The following is a 26,196-nucleotide window of genomic DNA, read 5'->3' as shown; positions in this document are numbered from 1 at the left end:
AACTATATGTTGTTCTAGTTAATGTTAACCCTAACTTCAACATGTAACTGAAAGGATAAAGTTACATTATGGAACTGTTCTTTCATTCCATCTAAGGATAAGTTCACCTGCAGTATGGTAAACTGGGTGATATCCTTCATTGTTCGTTCAGACCGTCCTGAAGGCACTATAGATAATTATGGCTTGCATTGCATATAAGTCCGATTATTCACTCTCAGCAAAAGTTTCAATTCATATAGTCAAATGAAACGTTCTTAAATATCGAGTTCTTTATGCCTATGGTCTCTTTCCGAAATCAAGGGGTTAGTAAAATCCGTGGCTAACACTATCCAGACATCAAATCGCATGGTTATGATCACCATGTTTTCCATCCTACCTGTCAGCTTTGTATATCGACATAAGCGCTCAATGTTTTAGATGAGTTTAGTAACATTCATGATGTATTTCATGCATCCAGCTTACTAAAGATGCCTGTAAGGCTAAAAACATCATCTTTCCTTTTGTGGATATATTCAGACAACATACTCATGTTAACCAGAAACGAAATCAATTTGTTGAACTTCTAAAAGACTTAATTAATAGCATATACCTATTCTTACTTTTATACGCCCGAGTACCTTTCAAGGTAAATAGCTCACTTTTTAGCCCACGAATCTTTCAGAACTTTGATACGCTACTTCTTATTTAAATACGGTACCATTTTTTTTTGTGTCACTCCTCAAATTTCGGGACGAAATTTCCATTAACAGGTGGGTAATGTAACGACCCGGATTTTTCGACTTGCTTTTGTGCCTTGTATTTTTGCGAAACTGCGTATTTGTGCGTACTGTGTTACTTTATACTCTGGAAACTTGATTTACGTGGTTTACTTCCATTTATATGTTAAAACGTGCCTTAGAGTACATAGGATACATAACTTGATCTTTGAAAGCCTTTATAACCGTTAGTGTTATTTGACGTTTCGAATAAACCGCGAACTGCGCGCACGTTTAACTTTTGTCATAATCGGAATATTATGACTGCGAAATATTAATTATTATTTTATAATAATAATTACCTGGGTTTTTGGATGCTTAATTACGCGTAGTAATTTAATTATGCACAATAGTTAGTCTTGTTGGACTTTCTACCTTGTTGGGCTCAAGCCCACCCTACTCTAGCTAGTGACCCAATTAATTAGCCCTTGTCCATGTCATCAATCCTTGTCAAATTCCTTGCTTATAAATACTAGCCCTTGTCCATGTCATCAATCCTTGTCAAATTCCTTGATTATAAATACTAGCTCTTGTCCATGTCATCAATCCTTGTCAAATTCCTTGCTTATAAATACTAGCCCTTGTCCATGTCATCAATCCTTGTCAAATTCCTTGCTTATAAATACTAGCCATTTACCTCTCATTCAAATCACTTGCGCATTTGGTTTTCACACACACTTGTTCTTTCTTTCTTCCCTTTCTAGTATTGCTTGTTGACGACCTTTCGGACCGGCTTACTACTTGCGTACTTTCATTACCGACTTTACCTCTTTTATCACTGTGAGTTATAGCATTCCCTTTTTACTTTAACTTATTTTGGGAACTGAGAATACATGCGGATTTTATGTTTTACATACTAGGCACGAGTACTTAAACTTATATATGTGTGGGTTATACAACGGCATAAACATTCCCTTTAGCTCGGTAACGTTTAATCATTAGTTTTTGAACCATGAACGCGAATCTTAGATATGGATCCATAGGGTTTGACATCCCCACTCGGGCTAGTAGCGCTAGCATTTAACGAGTGTTTAATACTTCGTAGACATACGCACTTGCCAAGTGTACTTTCAGGGGGTATAAACGTTAAGTTAGTTACCGAGTGCCCACGGTTATACATATACTTTATCATACTGATTTGAATTACTGATTTGAAACGCTTGTTTGAAGCACTGAAATCTCGTGGCCTACATTACATTACTGAATACAAACAAACTATAGCTCACCAACATCCGTGTTGACTTTTTAAGCATGTATTTCTCAGGTGTTTAGACGTTGTTGCTTCTGCTGTTAGCCTTGCTGTTCTAGTCTCGGTGTATAGACTTGCTGTTACAGACTTGCTGTGTTAGACTTCCGCTGCATTACTTAGAGATGTCTCAAGCATGAAACTTTTACTTTGCATTCCCAACTTATGTTATTTTCAAAACAATAGCTTTGTAATGACCTTAGTATCATGTACTCATGTTAATGTTTCCTATTCATCTTTTGTAAAACGTTATCTGTTCATGAATGCAAAACTGGTTTTCAAACAGCATATAGTGTTTGACCTTGTAATGATCCTGTTGTTGATGTACCGTACACGATGATTTTGTACGGGGCGTCACAGTATAACAGTAACCAACAGGGGTATTTTCGTCTTTTTACACCCCATAAATTGAAAAAAAAAAAATTAAACAAATCTTATTCTACAAATCCTTCCAGCCATCTGCCAACCATCACAGTCGATCTTCATCACCGACCACCGTTAACCACCGGCACCGACCACCGTCAACCACCATTAACCTTAGTCATCTACAAAACGAAAAATCTTCATAGATCTAACTAACAACCTAGAATCAAGATCAAATGACTAAATCATCAAGTATGACATGAAAATTTACAAAAGCCACACAGATTTCGAAATTAGTAAGCACATACAGTGTAACAGTAGCGGAGAAGGGTACTTTTGTCTTTTTACACCCCATAAATTGCCATAAAAAAAACTTGAAACAGATCAATATGACCGCCGTCGCCCACCGCCTACCATCAATTACTGCAAAAATTCGCCATCTTTACCCAAACATGTCAGATCTATAAAAAAAAATAACAAAAAAAAATTAACACCCGTATCAAGTAATAAAAAAAATCAGATCTGATGAAAAAATCAGATCCAAAAGAATGATCAACTTATCTGAGCAACATGACGCTTCATGGCTTTTTCCGGCACCTCCGATGTCGCCAAACATGGCGTTTCGTATTAGGTGTTTGACCCGAAAGCATGTGGGAGGTGTATGGTTAATGGAGAAGAAATTGTGCAGCGATGTGTGGTTGATGGAGAAGAAGAGGTTCGGCCGCGTGGTTGCCAGCAAGAATCCGTGGGAGCATATGGTGATTTTGTGGAGGTGAATTTAGTCTGTGTTTAGAGAGAGAGAAAGAGGTTAGGGTTATGAAGGGGTTGAGAAACAGAGATAGAGTCAAAGCCAAAGGATGTGGGGTGCTTATTTTATTTGTGTAATTTTTTATTCTTTTTATTTAAAATAAATATATAAGGACGTATTTGATTATACAAAAGTCATTGACTATGACGTTTACCATTTTCCCTTTTTTATTAATATGTAGAAATGGAATCATAGGTCATCTTTTCAATTTTAAAAAACTTTTATATTTAATACATTTATTTTCTCTTGCTTTTCATTTTATCTATATAGCTATATCTATATATACTATTAGACAAAGCGGGGTTACTATTGCTGAATATTTGTATTCAAGACAAGCGTCAAAAAATCTAATCAACATCGCTTCAGTTGGGTCAAACGGTATTTTCTTAACAAACCAATCGTCAGCCGCTCAAAATGAAGAAAAAAAATAGAAAATCAAGAGGCGGTGTTCGGTGGTGATATCAGCTGTTCGTGAATGGGGGTGATTTGGGGGTTTCAGGCAGCGGCGTTCGATGGTGATAACCGGCGGTTAGCGTATATAAACATGGTGATAACCGGCGGTTAGCGTATATAAACAAAAAGGACGTCAATTTTGTGTAGGCCGGCGACAGAAACATGAGAGAGAGGATCGTCATCGATATCGTGGTGATGAAGGCGCGATAAGGTTGTAATGACGACGACAAGATATAGGAGAGTGGAGGAAGTTTCTCAAATCTAGATTTAGGGGTTTAAAAATGAAATACGTACTCCCTAATATGTTAGGACTCCGTATACAATAAAAGGGTAGTCTAAAGAAAGTGGATAAGCCCAATCACAACCCTAGCTTTATAACCAATACATAAGAGTACTCAATTATAACAAGTCCAATTACAACCCTACCTTCATAACCAACACACATGAGAGAGTCCAATTATAACTTTAACATTTCCATAAATAAATTTTTTTTTTAAAGAAGATACCCTTAACATTTTTCATAAATGAAAGAATACTGAAGATACTATTGTTTTTGCAACATCTCTGGAGGCGATTCATATGTTAGGTGATCCACATGTAGAGTTTTATTAAACGAATTTTGTAAACATGCATAGAATTTCGTTAAAAATTTTCTCTCAAAATGTACATACTAAACATAGCGCGACACTATTTAATCCATTTCAATCTACGCAAGAAATAGCTATTCAGTCACGCAACCCGCACCTTTCTGCCAACGTCATGTAACCGCCGCAACGCGCGGAGCTCTTATCTAGTTTTATTTTAATTCAAGTCTTATTTATTTATCCATGCATCTAATTCTAATAGCTCCTAATTTTCCAAATTTATTTACTGGAACTCCAGTCCTAACTGATAAAAATATACATAGGTTTGATTCAACTTGAATATAACAGTACGTTTGATTTCAGATTTTTTCTTTTTTTATCTTTTATACTTCTTCTGTGAATGATTTTTTTTTGTCTTAAATAAAATACAAAGATATTTTATCACTTTCCTTGTGGATAACACTTTCAGTTTTCTATTGTAGACTTCGGGAATGTATATGATGAAAACACAATGTCGAAGTTCGGATATCATCAGCTCCCTTCCTCAAAACATAATGGAAACTATTTTAAGTCTTATGCCAATCCGAGATGCATTGAGAACAAGTGTTTTGTCAAAGAGATGGAGATATTGCTGGTTGACTATGCCCAAACTTGTATTTGATGATAATCTGGTTCGAGCAATGTTTGTTGTTGGTGAACATTCGCTGAAATCTAACCTTATCAATGCGATCTTCCATGTTTTGTTGATGCACCGTTGTCTGGCGATAATAAAGTTCGACCTTGATGTCAAGAAATTGGGCATGAAAACCGAGTTTGACCAGATCATACACTCTCTTTCAAGGAGAATAAATGTGAAATGTTTGATCATTTATAATAATAATACTTCATACACCTTGTACAAATTACCTACATCGTTCTTTTTGATACAAGGATTAGAATCTTTAGAGTTAATGGGTTGTAATTTTGAACCTCCAGTGACATTCAATGGATTTAAAAAATTGAGGAACATATACTTTCAAAATGTTTTGGTTTCTTCTAAAGAGCTTCTGCATTTCCTCTCGAGTTGCCCACTACTTGAGAAAGTCGTTTTGGTAACATGCATATAACCTTTTATGAAGCTCCTTCACTTGAAGATATCATTTTAAATGTATGTTTATGTTTATTGATGCAGATTGATTATGAAGAAGAATATCTAGATGAAAAATTCACTAGTTTTGTAAGATTTTTCCAGTTTGCGCCTTTAATTCATACTTTACATATCTCCAAGTATTACATGAAGGTGATTTTGGTTTATGATTGTATACATCTCATACAAGAATATTATGATTGCTAATCTTCGTTTTGTTTTTTTCGTTAAAGTTGTCGGCTGCAGGTGGTATGCCAAATAAGCTTCCGACTTCACTTCACCTCAAAAATGTTGGATTGGATGTGTGCCTAAGGGAACACGATATGATATCAGCTGCCCTTTGCATAATCAGGAGCTCCCCTAATCTAGAGAAGCTTTCTTTTCTGGTACATAATTGAATTGCTTCTGATAATAATGGTTCTTTAAATACAGTATTAGTGACATTTAACCATGTTTTCTTGAATTAGATGTATCATAATGAGAAGTTGCCGATTAAGGAAAGTTCCATCAAGTTTGTTGATCTCCATGACTACTTGAGTTTGACCTTAGATCATCTTGAGCATTTTGAAATTTTACGTTCTAGTAACAATGTGCTTGAGATGGAATTTGTGAAACTCGTCATGGCTAAGTCGCCGGTACTAAAGATAGCACGAAAAGGCCAGTAAAATGACAAAAAAGGTATGAGCTTTTTCTAAAACGGCTAGTTCTAGTAGCTTTTAGTTTTTTTTCCCTCCGTCTAAAGGTTCATTTAATCAAATGAAGTTTTTTATTAGATACGAGTTTTTTTTTTTATAAAAGTTAGTATAAGATAGAAGCTCTTAAAAACTCCAAAAAGCTTCTTACCAAACATACCATGAATAGTGAAAATCTTGTATTTCCATAAAAACTCATGTTGCATAAGCTTCTTATTTTTTCTATAAAATACTCATGTCCAGTGGCGATCCTAGTCTTTGTCCTGCAGTGTCACATGACATCACTATATTGGAATTTTTTTTATAAAGTATCTTTCAAATTGCATAGGACACCACTAAATCCAACAAACCCATATATTAGTGGGATTTATGGTTTTTTAGAGGTAAACAACCACTAACTGTGAAGAGTACTTTGAATTTTCATCCTAGATTCAGCACCGTTTATAAAATTCACTCAATTGTCATGTCATTAATTTTGTTTTAATTACAGAAAATTCAGAAATACAGAAACATAGCATACATAGTTTTAAAGTTTGACGTATGCAAATTTGCGAGATATTATATTTGTTACCTTTTACGAACTAGAAGATTTCATGTATCCCTCAATAAATGAAGTTTTTTGCTCTTTAGTTTACTAGGAATGAAGATAGCAGTAAAAATCATTGCGTAAATATTTCCAAACTGGAATTCGGCGATGAACTCTTTGAAGGATTCTTTCTTTCTGTGTCTAAATTAAGTAGTTGTTCGAGATTGACCCGATCATGCGTCAATTTCCTTATATACTAAATGGCCTCCCGAATTTGGTCGTTTTACCCTCCACAGGCATACCAAACGACATCTTATCACCCTTTATAAACACTCTTTCTTCTTCCCTCCACAGGCATACCAAACGACATCTTATCACCCTTTATAAACACTCTTTCTTCTTTCTTCCACGACATTCTTCCCCAATTTTCCAAAAGAAAAAAAAAACCTACCGTCATTGGTTACCGCCTTTCACCACCACCACCGCCATCACCTTCGCTTCCACCAGCTACCACATGCGCCGCTACCACCTGCGCCGCCATCGCCACCATCGTCTCTGCTAACACTCTTTCTTCCACGACATTCTTCCCCAATTTTCCAAAAGAAAAAAAACCTACCGTCATTGGTTACCGCCTTTCACCACCACCACCGCCATCACCTTCACTTCCACCAGCTACCACATGCGCCGCTACCACCTGCGCCGCCACCGCCACCATCGTCTCTGCTAACACCAACGTCGACCAGCACCACCTCCGCTGTCAGAAATTCGATTCCAACCCCCAATCGCAGGAATCAATTGCGTTTTTCATGAATAGCCGGAATCAATTAGGTTTCAGGTGAATAGTCGGATTCATCGAGTATATTTTATTTTTTTTGGGTGGAATTTGGAGGTCGATTTTAGGGTTTTCATATTGTATTGTGCAATTCTAATGAGTCGGTACTAGGGCTTATGTGTTAATTATGAAATTAAGTGTTAGGGTTTATCTAATTTGATGTTGTTCTTGCAGAGGGCTCGATGGAAGACTAAACAATTAGAGAAAGATTATGATATCTTAAAGAGATAATTTGAGTCTATTAAGGCTGATAATGATTCTCTGAAGAACATAAACAAGAAACTTCATGCGGAGGTAACCAAAAGATTATATTTCTTAGATTATAAAATTCATTTGAGTTAATTTAGCTACACAATGTGTATATTTTTTTCCTTAACCTGAGTGGGCTACATGATACGTGGATTTGGTATACACAATTGGTATTTGAGTATTTTTATGAAAATATCAAAAGCAAAAGAATACCTTTCGTTATTTTGAACCTTCATCGTCTTTTTTTCTCTGAAGATTTGGTTCGTTGTTCCGGCCTCCATTTTTGTGATTGGTAATCCTACTGCTTTTTAACTTTCATGTTGTTACTATGTTGTTTGTTTTTTTGCTTTTTGTTTTAATTTTACCGATGGTGTAAGTTTTCTTTTACGGATTTCATATTGTCTTTAACATGTTTATAGTCCTCTGTTCTATTAAGTTAATTTTATATCCATCGTTGTCTGTAATTTTGCCATTAATTTGTGTTCATGGTGTTGACGGAGTTGTTTTTGCCCATTTTTTTTCTTTTATTTTCTGTACAGGTAAACGGATTTTTGTTTTAAGGTCGTCTCCAGGTGAATGAGACCAACGGTTTCTTCTTCGGGTCCAGTTCTGCATACTACCTCTACCGAAGCAGGAACAGGTTTGTTGCTCCATTTATTTTTTTGTTGGTGCTGCAGTTTTGTTTCAATTGCAGTCAGAGTTTTTATATTTTAATTTGAAAATTGTTAAATGTTGTACTCATAGTTTTTAGCCAAGTATGTGTAACACTGTAGTACTTAATTTGGAAAATTGACTCTTTTTCCACTATTGTGGTCTTCTCCCGTGCTAATAACATTTAGTTAGAATGGTGCAAGAATGAATGTTTGTAGTCTAAACTTTAGACAAATATGATTATATATAAAATCTGAAAATTTTATTCTACATTGCATTTTGTACTTGATTGAGTACAACAAGTTAAAATATATTTTTTTTCTAACAAACTTCAAAAACAACCACAGTATGAAGTGGTTAACCTCTTATGAGGATTTATACATGCCAAAATTGATGGTTTTTGCTTTTTCAGTTTAGCTCCAAATATGAAAGATCGTAATGGCATGTGTGGTCTTACGGTCCTTAGTTTCGAAATGGCTATCAACACTATTAGCATTGCGACTTATTTAGTTTGGCTTTGTTAGTTATTATAAATGTTGCACCTATTTCGTGTTACTTGCGAAAACCCAGCATCCATGTCAAAGTCATGGTCAATATTAACATCACATTCAAAACTTTTTTACGCCATCTCCACGTGTCAAATTTCTGATCAAAGTGTCTGTTACTTTGTTTGATTTTTTTGTGTTGTTTTTTAACTGCTATAACTACTGTTCAACTATTTTTCTTTGTGTTTATTCAGACGTTACGGGCTACTATTCAGATTTAGGAGACTTTACCTACGTGTGCAGTCATTTTAACGCGTTATTTTAGTATGAAGAAGGTTTAAAATCCACTCCCAGAAAATACGGAGGTACTATATCAGCCCATCTAAATCTCATACATATATATAAACAACATCATTAATTTTTTTTATTAGCATTGCAGCACAACAAAAAGGAACATCGGCCACTCATTGATATCTCAACCCACCAATCCCTTGATGTCACAACTACGTTGAACAGTAAGTCCACGAATAACATACAAAAACTAATGCTGGAAATAAAAACAACAAACCCTAGATATAAATAATAAATAATGTTGGAATAAGAATACAAATAACAGTGCTACATTACATGTACAAAACAAGGTATGCGTTTGTGCATAGGTGCTGATGCTATTGCTACAATTGAGCACTGGTGGTGTTTTTTACCTTTGCAACTGCTACTGATCAGCTGGAGTGGTCATACTTTTGCAACTGCTACTGATCAGCTGGAGCGCATTCAAAAACAAGCATACGGGCAACGGTTTTTGTAACCATTGTCTACAAATCTGCATTTACTTTTTTCACTTCTTTATGATAACTCATTGTCCAGGTATTATTTTTCTGATTATTCTTAAAATAATTGGTTGTGGAGTAGCTCCAATGTTTAACACGATCGATATTAGGATATCTGCTCAAACCGGTCTTCATATACAAGTGCTGCATCAATCAAAGATTGGATGTTATTTCCTTAGAGGTAAATATTTAAAGATTTCGTTTGCATCATGTACAATAACACATTCTTTTCATGAGTGTATTTGATATTTGAATGTTTAGAATGATAATATGAATAAAACTTGGGCCACCACTTCATGTGTGCTCATTAAATATGTGGTGTTTGTATTAATTGTGGCAATTATGAAGCACATATATACATAGCTACACCCACAAATGAATCTAAAATAACATAAAGGAGTATAAGGCCAACAAATACTGCAGCAGGCCCTTATCTTCACATATTATCTGTTGCACTTTTGTCACTTCTCATTTTTGTTTGTGTTGTTTCTTATGTTATTCGTTTTTTTATAAGCTTATTATTTTCTGTACAGATATTTTTGACATTTTGTACTACTGGCTTCGATGCCTACGTTGCAACGAAAAACATAAGAAAAAAACCGCCGCAGCAACGCGCGGTCCGTCAACTTGCTAGTTATCAATAAATGCTATTGTGGAGGAATTTATCCTTTCAACGGGGCTAGGGATGGTCATTAATCATAAGCTATTGCCATTACTGTTCATTAGACCAGGCAAACAAGACCTAAAGCTTAAAGAATATGTTGATTGGGTTTACTTGAAGATCCAAATGGGTCCAAGCATCTAATATCAAAATTTACTCCAAGACCCAGATGACTTTAATCACATTATAGAAAATTACTTGAGGACCCAAATGGGTCCAGATGGGTCCAAATGGGTTTAATTCAAAAGATTCGATTTCAAAACGCGAGTTCGAGGCGCGTTATTCGATGCGCGTTTTCGACGCGAGTTTTAGACACCCGGTTTTTTAAATGTCCCGTTCATATTGATTATAAACGTTCCATATTAATTGATTTCGCTGCGAGGTTTTGACCTCTATATGAGATGTTTTTCAAAGACTGCATTCGTTTTTAAAAACAAACCATAACTTTTATTTTATCGACAAGGTTAAAAGGACACCACCTAAATTATCCAGAAATGATAATCTAAAAATATCACACTTATACACTACCAATACATATTGGTTTACAATATTAATATGTTACAACAAAATAAATCTCGAATGCAGTTTTAAACAATATTATACAAACATGCTGACACCAAATCTTGTTCATATTTTAGCATGCAACAGCGGAAGCTCTTAATAATCACCTGAGAATAAACATGCTTTAAACGTCAACAAAAATGTTGGTGAGTTATAGGTTTAACCTATATATTATCAAATCGTAATAATAGACCACAAGATTTCATATTTCAATATACATCCCATACATAGAGATAAAAGTCATTCATATGGTGAACACCTGGTAACCGAGATTAACAAGATGCATATAGAATATCCCCATCATTCCGGGATACCCATCGGACATGATAATTTCGAAGTACTAAAGCATTCCAAATTTCAGAATGAGGCTTGTTGGGCCCGATAGATCTATCTTTAGGATTCGCGTCAATTTGGGAGTCTGTTCCCAAATTCTTAGGCTACCAAGCTAAAAAGGGGCATATTCGGCTTCGATCATTCACCCATATAATGTAGTATCATTTACTTGTGTCTATTTCGTAAAACATTTATAAAATTGCATGTATTCTCATCCCAAAATATTAGATTTTAAAAGTGGGACTATAACTCACTTTCACAGATTTTTACTTCGTCGGGAAGTAAGACTTGGCCACTGGTTGATTCACGAACCTATAACAAATATGTACATATATATCAAAGTATGTTCAAAATATATTTACAACATTTTTAATAAGTTTTGCTGTTTTAAGTTTATTAAGTCAGCTGTCCTCGTTACCAACCTACAACTAGTTGTCCACAGTTAGATGTACATAAATAAAGCAATATATATTATCTCGAATCAATCCACGACCTCGTGTATACAAGTCTCAGGCTAGATCACAATTCAAAGTATATATAATATTTTGGAATCAACCTCCACCCTGTATAGCTAACTCCAACATTACTGCATATAGAGTGTCTATGGTTGTTCCGAAATATATATATAGATGGGTCGATATGATATTTCAAAACATTGTATTCGTGTCTATGGTATCCCAAGATTACATTATATATTAGAATACATGTATAATACAATATGAGTTAGCTAGGATATGATTAATATAGATTTGTTACCAATTTTCACGTAGCTACAACAAGCACTTTGAGTTTAACCATGATTTTTGGATATAGTTTCATGTTCATAAGAAAAATCATTTTCCCAGAAGAACAACTTTTAAATCAAAGTTTATCATAGTTTTTAATTATCTAACCCAAAACAGTCCGAGGTGTTACTACGACGGCGTATATCCGATTTTACGGTGTTTTTCGTGTTTTCAGGTTTTAAATCATTAAGTTAGCATATCATATAGATATAGAACATGTGTTTAGTTGATTTTAAAAGTCAAGTTAGAAGGATTAACTTTTGTTTGCGAACAAGTTTAGAATTTACTAAACTATGTTCTAGTGATTACAAGTTTAAACCTTCGAATAAGGTAGTTTTATATATATGAATTGAATGATGTTATGAACATCATTACTACTCCAGGTTTTGTGGATAAACCTACTGGAAATGAGAAAAAATAGATCTAGCTTCAAAGGATCCTTGGATGGCTTGAAAGTTCTTGAAGTAAAATCATGACACGAAAACAAGTTCAAGTAAGATTTCTACTCGAAATAAGATTGTTAAAGTTATAGAAATTGAATCAAAGTTTGAATATGAGTATTACCTTGTATTAGAAAGATATCTTACTGTAAATAAGAAAGATTTCTTGAGGTTGGATGATCACTCAAAGTGGATTTGCAAGATTGGAAGTAAGCTAGCAAACTTGAAAGTGTTGTTGGTGTGTTCTTGAGTAGTTGTTTTATAACTTGATTTATGTATAGATTTATGAACTAGATTGAGCTAGATTTTGATGAAGATGATGAAAAACACTTAGAACAATGGAAGAACACTTGAGAGAGAGTAGTTTGATGCATGTAAGTTGCAAAATGAAAGTGTTTGTGTGTGTGTTCATTCACGTGAAGTATGGTGTCACCATATAGGCTCCATTAGTTTGTAATTTTGTGTAATCATTCATGATAGTTGCCAAATGATGGTTCCCACATGGTTAGGTAACTCACATGGGCTGCTAAGAGCTAATCATTGGAGTGTATATACCAATAGTACATACATATAGAAGCTGTGTATTGTACGAGTACGAATACGGGTGTATACGAGTAAAATTGTTGATGAAAATGAATGAGGATGTAATTGTAAGCATTTTTGTTAAGTAGAAGTACTTTGATAAGTGTCTTGAAGTCTTTCAAAAGTGTATGAATACATATTAAAACACTACATGTATATACATTTTAACTGAGTCGTTATGTCATCGTTAGTCGTTACATGTAAGTGTTGTTTTGAAACCTTTAGGTTAACGATCTTGTTAAATGTTGTTAACCCATTGTTTATTATATCTAAAGAGATGTTAAATTATTACATTATCATGATATTATGATGTATTAATATATCTTAATATGATATATATACGTTTAAATGTCGTTACAACGATAATCGTTACATATATGCCTCGTTTCGAAAACCTTAAGTTAGTAGTCTTGTTTTTACATATGTAGTTCATTGTTAATATACTTAATGATATGTTTACTTATCATAATATCATGTTAACTATATATATATCCATATATATGACATCATATAGTTTTTACAAGTTTTAACGTTCGTGAATCACCGGTCAACTTGGGTGGTCAATTGTCTATATGAAACCTATTTCAATTAATCAAGTCTTAACAAGTTTGATTGCTTAACATGTTGGAAACACTTAATCATGTAAATATCAATTTCATTTAATATATATAAACATGGAAAAGTTCGAGTCACTACAGTTTTGCCGCCCGTTTTCGGCACGCGTTTTTAGTGCCCGGTTTTCGGCGCCCGTTTTTGGACCCCATTTTCGACACCCAGTTTCGGCCCTCAGTTTCGGCGCCCGGTTTGCGCCCCCATTTTCGACGCCCGATTTCGGCACCCCGTTTTCGGCGCCCGTTTTGGCGCGCGTTTCGGCCCCCGATTTTCGACCCCCGATTTCGGCATCCGGTTTCGGCACCCTGTTTCGGCACCCGGTTTCGGCGCCCGGTTTCGGCACCCGGTTTCGGCGCCCGGTTTCGGCCTCCGTTTTTGACGCCCGGTTTCGGCACCCCATTTTCGGCGCCCGTATTGGGACCCTGTTTTCGTCCCCCCAGTTTTCAGCCCCGGTTTCGGCGCCCGGTTTCGACACCTGGTTTCAGCACCCTCTTTCAGCGTCCTGTCTCGGCACCCTGTTTCGGCCCCCGGTTTCGACGCCCGGTTTCGGCACCCCGTTTCGGCGCCCGTTTTGGGACCCTGTTTTCGGCCCCCCGTTTTCGGCCCCGGTTTCGGCACCCTGTTTCGGCGCCCGGTTTTGGCACCCTATTTCGGCGCCCGGTTCCGCCAGGTTTTGGCCCCAGGTTTCGGACCCAGGTTTCGGACACCATTTTTCTGCGCCCGGTTTCAGCACCCCGTTTCGACGCGCATTTTCGGTCCCCAGTTTTAGGCCCTGGTTTTCAGGCCCCAGTTAGGGATGGCACCCGCGGACAACGACACGGATCCTTAATACCCGCGACCCGCCCGTCAAAATTTTTCTTTACCCGCGGGTACCCGTTTACTTGCCAACGGGTAAATTTTTCTACTCGTACCCGCGACTCGCGGGTTAACCCACGGGTTTACATAATATGCACTTCTAACTAATTTATAGTCACAGATACCCGCTACCCGCGGGTAAGCCCGCGAATAATTATGAAAATATATTAAAAATTTAAATTATATAATATATAATTAAGTATATGTATGCGGGTAAACGGGTATGCCCGTAGGTATCTCAAACGGACATCATGGATTGACGGGTCGGGTTTTACCCGCGACGGGCATGAAATACCCGCCACCCGCCAACGGGTACAAAATTTTATTCGACCCGTGCTCGCGGGTACATTTTTTTCATAAATACCCGCCCGTCACGGGGCACGGGTACCCGCGGGTCACGGGTCTTTTTCGCCCATTGCCATCCTTACCCCCAGTTTCGACCCCCGGTTTCGGCCCCCCGTTTTCGGACCCCGTTTTCGACGCCCGGTTTCGGCACTCCGTTTTCGGCTCCTGTTTTCAGCGCGTTTTTTCGGCCCCCGATTTCGGACCCTGTTTTCGGCGCCTGGTTACGGTGCGCTCGTTACGATCCGCTTATTCGGTGCCCATTTTCGACGCTCGGTTTCTGTGTCCGGTTTCGGTTTGATGGGTTTGAACCGTGTTTTGGTGGCGCGTTTTTGACCCGCGTTTTGTACGCCCGTTTTCGACACGCGTTTTCGACGCCCGGTTTCGAGGCGCTTTTTCGACGCACTTTTTCGATTCCTGTTTTCGAGGCGCGTTTTCGGCCTGCGATTTCGGCGCGCGTTTTTCGTCTTTTTGACGCCCGTTCTTTATGTGTGTTTTTGACGCGCCTTTTTCTAGGCGCGTTTTCGACGCGTGTTTTCTTTGCAAAAACAAGGTCAAAAAACGGGGTCCAAAAAATAGATCAAAAAACGGGGTCCCAAAAAGGCGAGTGTTCGAAAGAGACACATAAAAAAATACAATTAAGAACAATTTTACTAGTCCGACCCAACCGACCCGGGTCTTGACCCAACCCGATCTGGGTCTCGACCAAACCCGTTCGACCCATTTTAATTCTGACCCATTTCGACTCATGACCCGTTTCGACCCAAACCCATTTGATCTTTGACCCAACCCGACCCATCTCGACCCGTTTGCCAGGTATACTGTTCACTTAGCAACAGTTAGTGGGTTTATTGAAATAAGTTGGTTATTTTGATTTTTAATCAGCGATCAACCTTTTAGATTAAGATTCCATGTTTTGGGTATGCTGATCTAAATGTACGGAGTATTATATTTCCTGCAGGCTATAGGTTGGATATAAATCTTATGCAGTGGCGGAACTAGGATTTTTTTCATCGGGAGCAAAAAAAAAATTAAAACCGTATCAATTTGTTTTTTTTTTTTTTTACAAAATATGGAGATTTTGGGACAAAGAATTGAGGTTTCTAGGCAAATTATGAATGTTTTTGGGCAAAAGTTGAAGGTTTTTAGACAAAATTTGAAGGTTTGGAGTAAAAGTTGGAGAATTTTGAGCAATATTTGAAAGTTTTGGGGCAAAATATGTAGGTTTTAGGGCAAAATATGTAGGTTTTGGGGCAAAAAAATTCACCGGGGCAAAGTAAAAAAACCCAAAATTTTTATACTGAAAAAGAAAAATCACTGGGAGCGGACGCCCCCTGCCCCCATGTAATTTCGCCCCTGATCACTGCCCCATGTAGTTTCGCCCCTGATCTTATGGATATTGCAGTTCTGACTTTGTGAAATTGAGTTAACAAATTTCACCAACTTGAAGTTATTAAATAATTTTTTAAAATAATAAGAATTTTAGAATTTTAATTAATTCCAAAATGGATTTTGCTAAGGAGTAAGGACGACTTTTATGGTCATTGGCGAGTCTAATGTGTAGCCCGCAGAGTTAGTGGACACCGCTAGTTTAAAATTTTTATGTAGAAAATACTCTTTAAATTGTATAGGACATCACTAAATTTAACTGCATGATCCCATATATTTTTCGAATTATAGTTTTTCTTTTGAACAACCAATAAAATAGTATATATAAGCGGGGGAAGCAAAAACTTTTTTGTTTCGTTTTTTGAAAAAACTTTGTTCACGAACATTATAGATAGGATGAAAATATGAACATTTAGTAGAGACACTTTGTGATAAATGTTTTTATTTTTGGAGGGAAAACCCTCGAAGAAGTAATATATAACAATTATCGTGTTTTTCGAGCGTATGTTGAGGTTTTAGCTATTGGGGTTTAGATATTAGGGTTTATAGGGTTTAGATATTAGGGTTTAGAAATTTAGGGTTTAGGGTTTAGATTTAGGGTTTAGATTTAGGATTTAGATTGAGTTTTTAACCCAAAACACCAAACCCTAAACCCTAAACTCTAAATCGGGCTAAATTTTACTTCACAAAACATGAAGAAAAAAAAAACGTTCATATTCTTCACGAACAATATTATCTTGAATGTTAATTTTGTCGATCGTTTTCTCGCCTAAATAATAACATTGATCACGAAGTGTCTCTTCTAAATGTTCATATTTTCGTGTGATCTTGATGCCGGAAAAAAAAAATTAAAAAAAAAACGAAATTTTTTTTTTTTTGCTTCCCCCGCTTCCCCCAATTGGTTACTTCCCCATTGATTATGCCTATATATATATATATATATATATATATATATATATATATATATATATATATATATATATATATATATATATATATAAGTACTAAAAAAAAAATTCGAGACCCCATTGAACTCTGATCCTAAAATCGCTATTGCTTATAATTGTCGTTAATGTGCATACATGCATTGTACATTTGCATAACCGCTATCAAAAAGTCAATTTCAATAGTTATGTATAAACCGTATAATATAATTATTCATGTGTTAACGTTAATGACAACTCTTACCCAAACCCACTTAAAATATTTAGCAGAACTGCAAAAGTATATACTATTCGTTGATGGCTGAAATGGAAGCTTCCAAAACAGAATAATGCGCGTAATCAAAGCCATATTTTGAAGTCAATGAAAGTCTTCAGTCAAACCTTCTAGTCTGTGAGAAAAGTCAAAAAGTGCCCATTCACCTCATATTTTTGCTATCTTGTTTTTCTCACACCCATATATATTTCTACTTTGATATTTTAGTTTACAAATACAAAAACATTTCATTCTTTTATTTTTTATTACACAAATATCACAAATTTTAATTTTTCAGAAACTTCAAAGGTTTACACAGCTGGGTTCTTCATCATCCTAAAACTTTAACTATTCTTTCTGGGTTTTAGTTCAATTCTCATATAATTACTGGGTGTCAATACGCCATCAATAAAGCACCAATCTTTAGCTGTTTTTGAGTGATTCTTGATCTGGGTTCTCATAAAAAACAAGTTTAGTGAATTAAGTTTCATTTAAAATGGGGAAACAGAGGAGAAAAGAGATGCAGTTAAGCAAGATGTACTCAATAAGGAGAAGTGGTTTTGAAGAAGATCATTCACAAATTGGTGGGCCAGGGTTTTCAAGGGTGGTTTATTGTAATGAAAATGGTGGATTAGAGGGTACAATACAAAATTATGCTGATAATTATGTTAGATTAACTAAGTATACACCAGTAACATTTTTACCAAAATCATTATTTGAGCAATTTAGAAGAGTGGCTAATTTCTATTTTCTTGTTACTGGGATTCTCGCTTTTACACCATTAGCTCCTTATTCGGCTGTTAGTGCTATCCTTCCTCTTATTATTGTTATTGGTGCTACTATGGTTAAAGAAGGAATTGAAGATTGGCAAAGACAACAACAGGTTTGTTTTTACTTTCAAATAATTATTGTTATTTCATCTTAGTTAATTTGTTTGATATTTTTATTTTACAATATAGTTTATTGTTTGTACATTTTGAAGACCTTAACATAGGTTATACTAGTGCATGTGGTTAAATAGTATAACATCAGCTAATATTTAATATCCATATTGTATTTTTCTAAGAGAGTTCTTAAGACTGTCATTAACGCGCATAAATTCATTCAACATTTGCTTAACCTCCGTCAAAAACTCTATCTCATCCACTATGTACAATATAATTATGCACGTTAACGACAACAAAATCCATATTTAACGTTAAATATGGTTGTCAATTAGCAAAATCCATATTTAATTTAATGCAAAAGTTTGTTAAGACTGATTTGGTGTTAAGATTAGTTTCAACAGATATTGTATTTCTTTTTTTGGTATACCTGGGTTTCCAACACGCTTATAGACTTATTATGCCACATTCTAAGATCTAATTTTGGATTTTTAAATGTTGATGGTTGTGTAGGATTCTTGTTTTCTTGAAATTTATTGATATATACTTGATTAGATAACAAGTTTGAATCTTTGTTTCCTCTTGCAACCATGGTTGATCTTATAAGCACTCAAGCTTTTATAACTTCTAAATTTCGAACATTTTTTCAGGATCATGAGGTAAATAACCGAAAAGTCAAAGTGCACCGTGGTGGCGGGATTTTTGAAACTAGAGAATGGAAAAAGTTAAGAGTAGGTGATACAGTCAAGGTAGAAAAGGATGAATTCTTCCCTGCAGACCTTTTGTTGCTTTCGTCTAGCTATGATGACGCAATTTGTTACGTTGAAACAATGAATTTAGACGGTGAAACAAATTTAAAATTAAAGCAAGCATTGGATATAACTTCTTCATTGAATGAAGATTCAAAATTTGATAACTTTAGAGCTACAATTAGATGTGAAGATCCAAATGCTAGTTTGTATACTTTTGTTGGAACAATGCAGTTTCAAGAACAACGGTTTGCACTTTCTCCTCAACAACTTCTTTTAAGAGATTCAAAGCTTCGAAATACTGATTACGTCTATGGTACCGTAATCTTCACGGGTCACGACACAAAAGTCATTCAAAACTCAACCGACCCGCCTTCAAAAAGAAGTAGAATCGAGCGACGAATGGATAACATCATCTATTTCTTGTTCTTTGTGTTGTTTCTAATGGCATTATTAGGATCAATATATTTCGGGATTGTTACAAATGATGATCTGGATGGGGATATAATGAAAAGGTGGTATTTACGACCCAACCAATCTAAAATCTTCTTCGATCCTAAACGGGCTCCAATGGCTGCTATATATCACTTTTTAACAGCAGTTATGCTTTATAATTACTTGATCCCTATATCTCTATACGTCTCAATAGAAGTTGTGAAAGTGTTGCAAACAATTTTCATAAACAACGATGTTCATATGTACGATGAGGAATCAGACAAGCCAGCACACGCAAGAACTTCGAATTTGACCGAAGAACTCGGTCAAATCGATACCATCTTGTCAGACAAAACGGGGACGTTGACTTGTAATTCAATGGAATTCATTAAGTTTTCAGCAGCAGGAACGGCTTACGGACGTCGTGTAACGGAAGTTGAGAGAGCTATGGCTAAACGAATGAACGGTCAGGATCATTTTGATCAAAATGACAACGATGCTTATTCTCATTTGACCGTCAAAGGATATAACTTTGAAGACGAAAGGATTGTAAATGGGAGATGGGTTAACGAGCCACATTCAGACGTGATTCAAAAGTTTTTTCGTTTATTGGCGATTTGTCATACCGCCATACCGGATGTGAACGAGGAGACGGGGAAGGTGACATATGAAGCTGAGTCACCTGATGAGGCAGCTTTTGTTATTGCAGCCAGAGAACTCGGTTTTGAATTTTATAAGAGGACACACACGAGTGTTTCTTTTATGGAGTTTGATCCTAAATCTAAGCAAAATATAGTAAGGTATAATCTTTTTTTATTTCTTTTCTTCCGGTAACAATTAGTAGTGGTGCGTTGATCGCCTCTTCATTGAATTGTTCAGCGCTGAATGCTTAATCGTTCAGCGTTTGTTTGTGACATCTGAATGACATGACAGATATTGCTGAACCGTTCAGCAATATGTGATGATCATTCACAGTTGAAATACTCTTTTAATAAGCACATCCATTTCCTTTCATATCTTCCTTAAACTGTATCCAAGATGATTATTTCAACAATTTTTTTCTTTAATTTATTGGGTTGTTAGGTTAGTACATTGATTTTACATCATTCATATAGTTCATTCAGAATGTTGAACCTATGTTCTGTTCTCTCTTTTTTTGTGCAGGTCGTACGAGCTTTTAAATGTTTTAGAGTTTAACAGTACACGAAAGAGAATGTCCGTTATAGTAAGAGACGATGAAGGAAAGCTACTTTTACTTTGTAAAGGTGCTGACAGGTAACGATTATGTGATATTAATTAATTAGAAAAGATGATAAGTTGTACTAAAATGGATTGTAGAATACAGTGTTTGAGTGTTTGGTTATTGGTTAAACTTGTAACAATTAGATGATAAGTTATTTAATTGTTTGACAAGTTCTTGTCATTTATTTATTCAACATTTAATAGATCAAATGATCAAAAAATCCATTTTTAGTCTAATTCCTAAAGTTAATTTGTTATTGTTTTTGGTTTTCTCAGCGTTATGTATGAACGACTTTCCAAAAATGGGCGACAATTTGAAGAGAGAACGAGAGACCATGTGCATGAATATGCTGATGCAGGATTAAGGACATTAATACTTGCTTATCGTGAACTTAATGACAAAGAATATACAGAATTTAATGAGAAATTTACAGAAGCCAAGAACTCAATAAGTGCACAACGAGATGATATGATTAGTGAAGTAACAGATGAAATCGAGAAAGATTTGATACTTCTCGGTGCAACTGCCGTAGAGGATAAACTTCAAAAAGGGGTGAGTCCATTATCCGACCCGTTTGAGATAATATGTTAACCCCAACAGACCCATTCACAATAAAATGGGTCGAAATTGCTTCAACTACCTATGCTATACTCAAAGCTTTGTCTCTAAATTTTGTAGGTCCCAGAGACCATTGACAAACTTGCTCAAGCTGGAATTAAGATATGGGTTTTGACGGGTGATAAAATGGAAACGGCCATTAATATAGGGTAAGGTTTTGTTACTCTTGTGTTTCATTTGTTGACTTTAAGGAGTCAAACTGTGTATTTCCATATTCAGATTCAAACAAAGATGGTTATGGAAAATTCCTACAAGGAACAAGAAATTCTTGACATCTGCAAAGTAAAAAGATGACTCGTGTTGACTTTTAAAGTAAAACTTGATCTTAATTTATATATTATATATTTTTGCAGGTTTGCATGTAGTCTGCTTAGACAAGGAATGAAACAAATAGTAATAACCTTAGAATCGCCCGAAATTATAGCAGCTGAAAAAACCGGGAACAAAAATGTCATTGCCAAAGTGAGCGAGATTTTTTTTTTTTTTTTTTTTTTTTTTTTTTTTTTTTTGCTGAGGATGCTAATTTCAAGATTTCTTGAGTTAAAAAAAGAATGATTTTTTGTTTTTAGGTGTCAAAAAACAGTGTCCAGAAGCAGATATTGGCCGGAAAGGCTCAAATTGATGCTGCAAAGTCAGAGGCGTATGCTTTAATCATCGATGGAAAATCTTTAGCGTATGCTTTAAACGACGACGTAAAAAATGAGTTTTTAGGACTTGCAGTTGGTTGCGCTTCTGTTATATGTTGTCGTTCATCACCAAAACAAAAGGCACTGGTTAGTCTTTTTTAACTCTGAATCTATTCCTAATGTTTTAAAACTACATAAAATGTTGATAGTTCATTTAACATAATCGTTTATTTGCTCAAAAACTCTAACATTGTCTAAAAACATAAACTTTAACATAATTGTCTAAAAACATAAACATAATCGTCCATTTGTTCAATACCTGTAGAATTCTGCCAGAAGGGGTCTTAAATTTTAATATAAAAGCTTGAGGCTTAACTGATCTAACTTCAGTTTTAATATATATACGGAGTATACACTTCTCTGTATATTAATAGAAGGGGTCTTAAATATAAGATATACTCCGTAGTAAAAGTAAATATATGGGCCATTTGTTACCTTTCTCAACATATCAGCATGAGCTGATGCTTTTTATGTATATTATATCCCACATCGGTTGTCAAGTAAACAAATGCACCCTATAAATACAAGATTGGCTAATAATCCATAAAAAGAAAATTGTGCCTGTAGTCATGGCTTAAATTCTCAAATTTAATTTTAACCCATTAACTCCAATTTTAACCCATTAAAGTGTTATACATATTTCTAAAAATAGAAATACATACTAATAGTAATAGAAAAAAATTTTGTTTGTATAGAAAATTTTAACCCATCTTGTACCGCCAACAAATCCAATTTTAACCCATTAACTGATGTTGACCGACACTGATTATAGATAATTTTTAACCCATTAACTGATGTTGACCGACACTGATTATAGATAATTGGATGTTCTGAGACCCTCTAAATTTTAACCCATCTTGTACCGCCAACAAATCCAATTTTAACCCATTAACTGATGTTGACCGACACTGATTATAGATAATTTTTAACCCATTAACTGATGTTGACCGACACTGATTATAGATAATTGGATGTTCTGAGACCCTCTAAAGTGTTATACATATTTCTAAAAATAGAAATACATACTAATAGTAATAGAAAAAAATTTTGTTTGTATAGAAAATTTTAACCCATCTTGTACCGCCAACAAATCCAATTTTAACCCATTAACTGATGTTGACCGACACTGATTATAGATAATTGGATGTTCTGAGACCCTCTAAAGTGTTATACATATTAATAAAAATAGAAATACATACTAATAGTAATAGAAAAAAAATTTGTTTGTATAGAAAATTTGGGCCCCAAAAACTTTTGGGCCCTGTACGTATGTCCATCTTGTACCCCTATTGGGCCGGCTCTGCATTTTCTGGATTAAATGCCGATCATTTTTAACTTTGACCAACAAATTCAATTTTAACCCATTAACTGATGTTGACCGACACTGATTATAGATAATTGGATCGGTCTGTTCTGAGACCCTCTAAAGTGTTATACATATTAATAGAAAAAAAATTTGTTTGTACAGAAAATTTGGGCCCCAAAAACTTTTGGGCCCTGTACATATGTGCATCTTGTACTCCCACTGGGCCGGCTCTGCATTTTCTGGATTAAATGCTGATCATTTTTAACTTTGACCAACAAATCCAATTTTAACCCATTAACTGATGTTGACCGACACTGATTATAGATAATTGGATCGGTCTGTTCTAAAAAAGAGGAGTAATCTATAAAAAGAAAAGTGTGCCTGTAGTCCATGGCTTAAATTCTCTGTACCCTCTAAAGTGTTATACATATTAATAGAAAAAAAATTTGTTTGTACAGAAAATTTGGGCCCCAAAAACTTTTGGGCCTGTACATATGTGCACCTTGTACCCCCATTGGGCCGGCTCTGCATTTTCTGGATTAAATGCCGATCATTTTTAACTTTGACCAACAAATCCAATTTTAACCCATTAACTGATGTTGACCGACACTGATTATAGATAATTGGATCGGTCTGTTCTAAAAAAGAGGAGTAATCGGGTTTTTTTACTAGACATGTTATACAAATTAAATAAAACTGAACATTGACGTGTTGCAGGTTACAAGACTTGTTAAAGAGGGAACCGGAAAGACTACTTTAGCGATTGGTGACGGAGCAAACGATGTAGGAATGATTCAAGAAGCTGACATTGGAATCGGAATCAGTGGCGTTGAGGGAATGCAGGTACTTTTGAAAAAACATGTTTTTAGTCCTTTTCCGTTAGTCGTTAATTCATCAGTTATTTAGTCTTTGGTTCTCTCGGTTCTCTACATTATTTAATTTCACTATATAATCACCTTTTCTTACAAATATTCTATTGTGTTTATTAAAAGGCGGTTATGTCAAGCGATATTGCCATTGCTCAGTTTCGATTTTTGGAACGCTTGTTATTAGTACACGGACATTGGTCTTATAGAAGAATCTCTTCAATGGTAAAAATTGAATTTTTTTTTAGAAAAATTGCTTATAAAACCTTCCTTCCCGAATTATGGTATATTTAATGGTTATTGTTTAATATTTGCAGATATCCTACTTTTTCTATAAAAACATAGTATTTGGGACCACAGTTTTCTTATACGAGGCTTACGCATCATTCTCTGGGCAACCTGCTTATAACGATTGGTTTCTGTCGCTTTACAATGTCTTTTTCACATCCCTACCCGTAATTGCATTGGGAGTCTTTGACCAAGATGTATCTGCTCGGTTTTGTCTCAAGGTATGTCTCAGTTTCGTATCTGTACACATAAACTAGTAGTAGCAACTTGACCCGTTTAATTATCAATGGGTCAATTCTGTTTAAGTTGATCTCAAAAAAGTAACAAAAGAAACCCTCAGCTAAGAAGAAAACATGTCAAATGTGTTAAACGGGTAAAAAATTAACCATATTTTATTTTTAGTGCGAAAATCTTTTTATTCAAAAACTAGATCACTAAAATAACATAATAATGTTCATCTTATTTGACACTAATTATTTAGGGTGGTGATGCATCCACCATAAAAATTTTTGAACATGTTATACTGTACAACCTGTTAATGCACAGTTACGGTGGATCTATAAGAAATAACGGTGGATATATCAATGCCCAATTATTTATGTACATAATTTTTTTTAACAAAATAAATAAATTTGGTTGACCCGAATTGACCCGTGTTAATCCATACCCAAAAAACTACAATCTCACCGACCCGCCTATTCTACAATCATTTATAATTCAAATTCTGATCATTTTTATTATATCTTATGACAGTTCCCTTTGCTATACCAAGAAGGTGTACAAAACACGCTATTCAGATGGCGTCGCATATTCAGCTGGATGTTAAACGGATTATTCAGTGGCATGATCATCTTTTTCCTCTGCATTAAAGCCTTAAACCCCGATTCTTACGGTAAAAACGGAAAGACTGCCGGTATGGAGATCGTGGGGGCCACACTGTACACATGTGTAGTATGGGTTGTTAACTGCCAAATGGCACTAGCCGTTAGTTACTTTACCTTAATACAACACATTTTCATCTGGGGAGGTATAATCCTATGGTACGCGTTCCTCATAGTATACGGTGCACTCCCATCCTCCATTTCAACTACTGCATATAAAGTGTTTGTAGAAACACTCGCGCCTGCACCTACTTATTGGCTTGTAACACTTTTTGTGGTGATTGCTTCTTTGACTCCGTATTTTAGTTTTAAGGCGATTCAAATGAGGTTCTTTCCTGGTTACCATGGGATGGTTCAATGGCTAAGACATGAGGGTCAAACCGATGACCCTGAGTATTATAACATGGTGCGACAACGGTCTATAAGGCCAACCACAGTGGGGTTAACGGCTCGTTCAGTAGCTAGAGATAATAATTTGTATAATTTGGATCGACATCTTTAGATTTTGTAAGACACTTGTACAAAGTCTTCTGTAAATTCCTTTTGTAATTATATACAGATACTAGAAAAGATGAATATAGATTTTTGTATCTTTTTCAAAAAAAAAAAAAAAAAAATTACGCAGATGGTGCATGTGATTATTTATTTATTTATTGGTAAAAGAGTGGCCTCACTATGCATTGAACTATTCTTATTATGCTAAACAAGTGGTCACCGAGTGTGTCGCTAACTATAGAGGTTTTAACCAAGGTTCCTATTTGGGTAAAACCGCATGATGTCCCATTGTCCCTCTTGTTGGATATACGGAAGACGGTCTTAGTTTAACGGCATCAAAGATTGGGAACCCGAAGATATTGGATTCATACAAAAGTACTATGTGTAT

The 26,196-nt window shown here is 35.4% G+C and overlaps 1 protein-coding gene across 1 annotated transcript; it reads left to right on the top strand.

The window, feature by feature from the left end:
- Window positions 1–17,609: 17,609 nt before the first annotated feature.
- On the top strand, window positions 17,610–25,963 carry LOC139902761 (putative phospholipid-transporting ATPase 9). The gene is made up of 11 exons (XM_071885362.1): window positions 17,610–18,240; window positions 18,892–20,225; window positions 20,590–20,700; window positions 20,944–21,220; window positions 21,347–21,435; window positions 21,640–21,748; window positions 21,856–22,059; window positions 23,996–24,121; window positions 24,271–24,369; window positions 24,462–24,653; window positions 25,186–25,963. Exons 1-11 carry the CDS (start codon window positions 17,854–17,856, stop codon window positions 25,813–25,815), a joined length of 3,558 nt encoding a protein of 1,185 aa, XP_071741463.1. The 5' UTR covers window positions 17,610–17,853; the 3' UTR covers window positions 25,816–25,963.
- Window positions 25,964–26,196: the final 233 nt, after the last annotated feature.

This window comes from Rutidosis leptorrhynchoides, chromosome 3 (assembly GCF_046630445.1).
Source record: "Rutidosis leptorrhynchoides isolate AG116_Rl617_1_P2 chromosome 3, CSIRO_AGI_Rlap_v1, whole genome shotgun sequence".
Classification (NCBI taxonomy): Eukaryota; Viridiplantae; Streptophyta; class Magnoliopsida; order Asterales; family Asteraceae; genus Rutidosis; species Rutidosis leptorrhynchoides.
This window is presented reverse-complemented; position numbering and strand designations above follow the sequence as displayed.